This window comes from Pleuronectes platessa, chromosome 12, assembly GCF_947347685.1.
Source record: "Pleuronectes platessa chromosome 12, fPlePla1.1, whole genome shotgun sequence".
Classification (NCBI taxonomy): Eukaryota; Metazoa; Chordata; class Actinopteri; order Pleuronectiformes; family Pleuronectidae; genus Pleuronectes; species Pleuronectes platessa.
In genome coordinates, this window is record NC_070637.1 from 14777542 (window position 1) to 14783543 (window position 6002).

At 44.9% G+C, this 6002-nt stretch overlaps 1 protein-coding gene across 1 annotated transcript; it reads right to left on the reverse strand.

The window, feature by feature from the left end:
- Positions 1 to 1442: 1442 nt before the first annotated feature.
- prdm8 (PR domain containing 8) lies at positions 1443 to 3479 on the reverse strand. The gene is made up of 3 exons (XM_053436996.1): positions 3267 to 3479; positions 2656 to 2889; positions 1443 to 2528 (listed from the first exon to the last, which is right to left on the reverse strand). Exons 1-3 carry the CDS (start codon positions 3477 to 3479, stop codon positions 1443 to 1445), a joined length of 1533 nt encoding a protein of 510 aa, XP_053292971.1.
- Positions 3480 to 6002: the final 2523 nt, after the last annotated feature.

Here is a 6002-nt window from a genome sequence, read left to right on the forward strand (position 1 = left end):
AAGAAGTTCATTCTGAATACCTGAAACTGAATGAGGTTTTAATACTCGCTGAAAGATTAGAAACATGTTTCAGTGCTCTCCTGGTTTGTTCTCCCAGTTTCCATGTCTTTTTTAGGCTGCAGTCCCACTAATAAAACATATGAGTAATGATCTCCACCCGATCATCATCACAAGCAAAAAACACCCATGACATAAAGCTGTAATATTTTACAGGAAATGATGAATGAACCTTCCAGAAGGCACCTGTTGAGAGTCTGATCAGCTGGCAGATTCACAGAGACTGAGGAGGATCAACTCTTTGACTCGAACAAAAGTAGATACCAGCAGCATGGGAGGGTTTTACAGCCGTGCTTACATTACAGGGCGCCCAACAGGGAAGAGGCTTGACTTTCCCATGAACTTCATGCCTCCTTCCCGCCTCATTTACCTGCAACAGAGACGGCTATTTATGTCCGTGTGTCCGGAGCCTGACCCGCATGGGAGGTAAGTTGAACATCATTGGTGGAGGAAACATAAAATCTGCAATTCAAAGCGGGGGGCCTGTGTGTGGGCTCCGTCCAAGTCTGGTAATGAAGTATGAAACTTGAAGTACAAATTGATTTGGTTTTCCTATATCATTTTTTCCTTTTTAAACATAGCATGAAAAATGTTGGATGAAATATCTCGAACAATATTTTGAAATTGTAGTGATGCACCTTGGATCGTTCAGCACAGTCTAATCACAACCCAGACAGCAGACGTTTGTGGGCCACTTCAGGCCATAATGTGCCACTGCTGGACTTCTTCTGGCCTGGAGAAAAAGGATGTGAGCATGAAATTGCCAACTTCTAAAATACCGAGTGTGGCCAAAATATCCCAAAACAAATGTCGGCCTTTTTGGGTGCTCTAGGCAAAGTGTAATCCTGACGTGAACCATTGTTGAACTATTAAGCAATGTTAGAAAGCAAACATGTTTCACAGACAACTTTGTTCTCAGTTGCAGCCTATCTGGACACACACAAAAACAAACAGACACCATTTCTGATTTTGGGGGAAATAAATACTCGAGACGTATGTTTGATTTTCATCATTTTAGATTTCAAAACCAATGTGCAAATACACCCAATCCATGTGTTCTGTACCAATCAGAGCAGAGACAAGCTGATGAATAAGAGGGCATGCGTCCGGATATTTATGACAATCATGATGTGTTCTCTGTCTTCCTCCCCTCCTGAGTTCCATAAGGCACACAAATAACCATCGACCGGGCTAAAGGACAGACAACCCACTGCAGTGAGATCAACACGTACCTCTATCGTCATCTAGTGGACAGGCTGTGGAGGCCATGTCTGTCCGTCTGGCTATTTTCTTGACAGTTACCTACATTCACTGTTATAAACATGTTAAATACGAGCATTTGCTAGGAAATAAATAGAGTTTCTTTTTTTCATCCCCCTCTCGTCTCAGTTGTGTGAGGTCATGTGTCTGGACAGGTGATGGCGCTCCCGGAAGTATTCGTGGCAGATCGGGCAGGTGAGTTTCTCCTCCCTGCGCCTCCTCACCTGGGACTCCACTGCAAACTCCTTCTTGTGGTGGGAGCGCATGTGGAAGACGAGGTCGGACGTCATGCGGAAGGACAGGTTGCACTTGGCGCACCAGTTCTGCACCGACACGCCGAAGGAGGTGTACGTCGGCGGGAGGATGGTGAGGGAGGAGGCGGTCTGCAGCTGGGCGCCGACGCTCCTGGACCAGTGCTCCGGTGCGTAATGGAAAGTGTTGTTCAGCGCCACCGGAGTGGGTCCGCTTTGCAAGTCTCCGCTCAGGACGCTGGACGCCATCAGGTTGTTGTATCCCAAAACGGCCCTGGGGGTGAAAACGTCGGGCAGCTCCTCTAGGCGGCTAGAGGGGGCTGTTGCAGCACTGCTGAGATGCGCCTGTGGGCTGATGGGAGAAGTTCTTTTGCTCGGTTTGCAGAAAGCGCTTTTCTGTTCGCCTTGTCCGTTGGACCTGACCAGAGAGAACGCACTGCTGCTGCGTGAGTGCATCTCGGAGCTCTCTGCCATCTCTCTGCCGTGCGTAAAGGTCTCTTTGGCTCCCACCACGTCAACATCCTCGTCCTCATCATCATCGACCTTACATCCCAAATGATCCGGTTTGATCTTGTCGCCTTTCAGTTTCCCCGCAGAGGAGGACGCGTCTCCTGCTGCCTGGTCGTAGCCTTTGACCAGCTGAGTAATGTTATCATCGTTTGAAATATTTGTCTTTTCTAATAGCACAGTTTTCCGGCCTTTGGGATAAAGCGTTTCCTCGTATTTCCTCCTCTTGGGATAAATCTCCGCGTCCTCGTTGCCGCTGGGTCTTTTGTGTTCCAAATCTCTGGCGATGTTGTGGAAATCTGTCACTCGGCGTTGCCTCTTTATTTCCACGTGCTTGTGCGCGTAAACCTCGCGGCTCCAGGGGTCACTCTTTACTTGTGTGCAGAGGAAACGGCAGTGGGCCAGGAACGGATACTCGTTCTTGAAGACCTGGTTACATCTGCAACACCTGTACTCTATAACAGACAAGAAGACAACATATGATTAGGAACAAATAAATAAATTTTTTATGTGACATGTGTTGCGAGGTGTACATCATCACTCCGACATTATGACAAGTTGAAATGTATCAGAGCTGCACCTCACCTTCCCCTGATCCTCTGCTCATGTCTGTGAAGCCCAGTAGGTGAGACAGCTCCTGGTCGTACCACACCAGCAGCTCCTCTTCCTGCCGGATGTCCCGGGTGGTCCGCACGTACAGCTGACCCGCTTTCAGGAAGGCCTCGGTGTTCTGCTCCTCTCCGTTGCGCGCAGCCTGCACGAGCCGCAGCCAGGACAGCACCAGCGCTGAATTACGCATGGCCTCAGGGTCCACCTGTTGACGACAGGAGCACCTGACATTTTTACACCAGCCTCCAAATGATCACATTTCAATCTATTTTGTTTCCTGGAAATTACTAAAATAATGAAAAGTCAAATTGTTAATCATTTTCTGCAGGTGGCACCTTTAAGTAGCGTTATTTAAATCATGGTCATTTTGTTATGGCAGCTTTGTGAACATTATAAAAGAAGCCAAATAAAATATAAGGCAAATAAATGTGAACATTTAAAATGGAGCCTGGTGATGTCATGCAAATGATGGTCACGAAATCCCCAGGCTCCTGAAAATATGGAAAATTCCACCAACTAACCAAAGCAAATCTGTTCGGAGAGAAGCACAAATTACAGCTAACACAAAACTGCGCAACTCACCCGGAACACGTAGGGCTTCGCTCTCCTGTCAAAGGATTTCTGCGCTATGAAGGCGATGGTCTCATAGAAAGTGTTTTGGAGCACACATGGACCAAAGCACGTGCCCGCCGGGATGCTGCGCGTAACGACCACGCTGCTGTAGAGATCCGCTGGATGCTGCAGGAATTTACTGTCACTGGTCCAGATGGACCGAGGCAGGAAACTGTGATCCATCGTCAATCTGTAACAAAATACAAAGGGGTTAATGTCAAAGATGGAATAAATATTATTATCTCAAGATCAAGTTAAAATCACGAGGCCTGATTTAACAGAATTAGACAAAAATCATGACAAATTTAAGAATACATTTTCATACTTAAAGTTTATAAGTTTTTTTTTTTTTTTTAGAAGGTAGAAACAAGGCTAGATGATATTATTGGACTGACATGCCGTCGGATACAGATGCTCGAAACCAACTCTGAATTGTCTTGCGAGCAATATTGAAAAACAATAATTTCTGCCTCAGTATGTGTATTATTTTTTTCTCCTGCTACAAATTACGCGTCTCAACTGTGTCGCAGCCGGTACCGAGGCAAAATGATCTCTAACGTCCTTTGTCTCAGTTTTTTCACCCGGTTTCTCCTTTTGTCTCCCCATCTGCCGTGGAGACCAACTGCCTCCCGTGCGCCAGGATAACTTCAATACGTTTTCTCCTAATTTATGAACAACATTAACGCACGGAGATTACGAGACTATTGATCCAGACCTCTCTGCTCAACAAAAGCTATCTGATCTTAAAGGGCTTTGTCTTTTTTAAATGTTGACAGCTGAACGACGCTGGATGACTTGCAGGTGCCAATCTGAAAATTCCGGTTTTCTTATTAATAAACGACGTTTGATAGAAAGACTGTGCGTCCCAGTGATCTGCAGCGGAGCATCAGTAGCATGTGCATGGACTCACCCGGCGGACATGGAGGAGGCTGTTGGTGCCGTGATGTGGCAGCAAGTTGCAGCTGGTGCAGTGGACCTCGCTAATGATGATCGCGTTCCTTGGTGACGGGTTACTTATCCGACTGAATCCTCCTCCGTTCTGTCGTCCCCGCTCCTCTCCCACTCCCACTTATTCCCCTCAGAGAGCGCACTGGAGCGTTGCGCATTGATGTAAACACGTGCGCGCTCACGAATTCACACACACGCGCTTGCACACACGCTTTGAATTTTAGACCCTGGGCAAAAGTGCCCTTGTCGGATTTACATGTCCTCTCCACGAAGATGAGAGATGTGGGCGTTGGTATGGAGGGAGCAGTGACCATTTAATGAATATTTTGGGATGTGTGTATTAATGTGATTAATTACAATACAACAAGCATGCAGCTGGCTGACGTGGACATGCTGTGCACCACATGTGAAGAAGAGTAATTTCAGGTTTTTATCATCATGAGTCCAAATCCCTGCTGCGTAATTACGCAATTTAAGGTAATTCGCTGAACTTCCGGACGCCAGGACCATAACCTGAGGCAGGAGTCCTCACTCAGGCCTTCAGAATAGGTCAAATAACAAATCCCTATTATCTCTTAGTGGATACCTTCACACATCTTAGTATGTGCAGTTTTTTAAATGAAAGCCACTCCACTTTGCGCATCACCCACTTTGCGCTTCAAGCTATGTGTGGAATCCAGAGACAGTTTTCGGTCACGACTCTGGAAACAATGAGTCCAGCTACACGAGACTCGCACGAGCCTTGGACATGATCCTTATGTGGGCGAATAGGAAATTGTAAAATTGGCCTCCATTACAGAACATGAAGCATGCTGCCACCGGGCAAATGCATTATTCATAAACTAAACTGTTTCTGTCTAATGAGCATTTAATGGATTATTCTGCATCAAAGCTTTGGTTGGGTTAAATGTCCTGGTTGTTATCGAGCCAACTTGGAGAAAGCAACACACAACAGAATAAATAAGGGAATCCTCGGGTCTGGTTTAATGTTTTATCACACTATGGGTTGAAACAATATAGTTTCATGTGTGATAACATTTCCTCGACATCCACAAGAACATGTACTTTACAAAACCTTTCAGCATCGCATCCTGTCATGGGTCGATTTACATTAAAGGCCCGTGATTACATTTGGCCTTCCTGTGCAGTTCCTCTGTTCGACATGTGGGGGCGAAATGTCTCAGAATGTGAATGTGAATTATTTTCAAAATACTCATACATTTTTCTGAATTATTGACTATTCAGAACAAATTATGACTTTAAATAATCAACCAAAGCTGTTTGTATTAATTCAATTCGCAATAACAAATATTGAGGAGATGAAACTTTGCATCAAACAAGTTAAGTTTGAGTTTAAGCAGCCTTTTTCTGATAAATGTGATGAATGGCCTTATTCTGGGGTTTAAGAAAAAACAAATAAAAACAGACTCAATGATATTTTCTCCATCCTATAAACGCACCATAGAGGCTACCTTGTTATTTTGGGTTCATCCATTACAGCTCCAGGTATAGCAAAGTATTTCCCTCATTATAATTCTTCTATTGGAATTTTACTTTTAGACACAATAATGCAGTTATATTGAGTTGGTTTGAGTCTCATGGATATGAGGATATATCATGACCACCGCAATAAATTTCATTTCATTTCTGACTAATCAACTTTTTACATCAAACCAACCAGTTTCCTCTGACTTGTATGTGTATTTTTTCTGGACTTTTCTGGGCTCACTGGTATGGGCTCTCTGGGTTTTTTTTCTG

What these genes read in the sequence shown, in the direction of transcription:
- prdm8 (XM_053436996.1), bottom strand. Translation starts at nt 3,479, where the DNA reads ATGGATCACAGTTTCCTGCCTCGGTCCATCTGGACCAGTGACAGTAAA. An exon ending in CGAAGCCCTACGTGTTCCGG is followed by an intron (nt 2,890 to 3,266) that starts GTGAGTTGCGCA and finishes TGTCGTCAACAG; the next exon opens with GTGGACCCTGAGGCCATGCG. An exon ending in GAGGATCAGGGGAAGGTGAG is followed by an intron (nt 2,529 to 2,655) that starts GTGCAGCTCTGA and finishes TCTGTTATAGAG; the next exon opens with TACAGGTGTTGCAGATGTAA.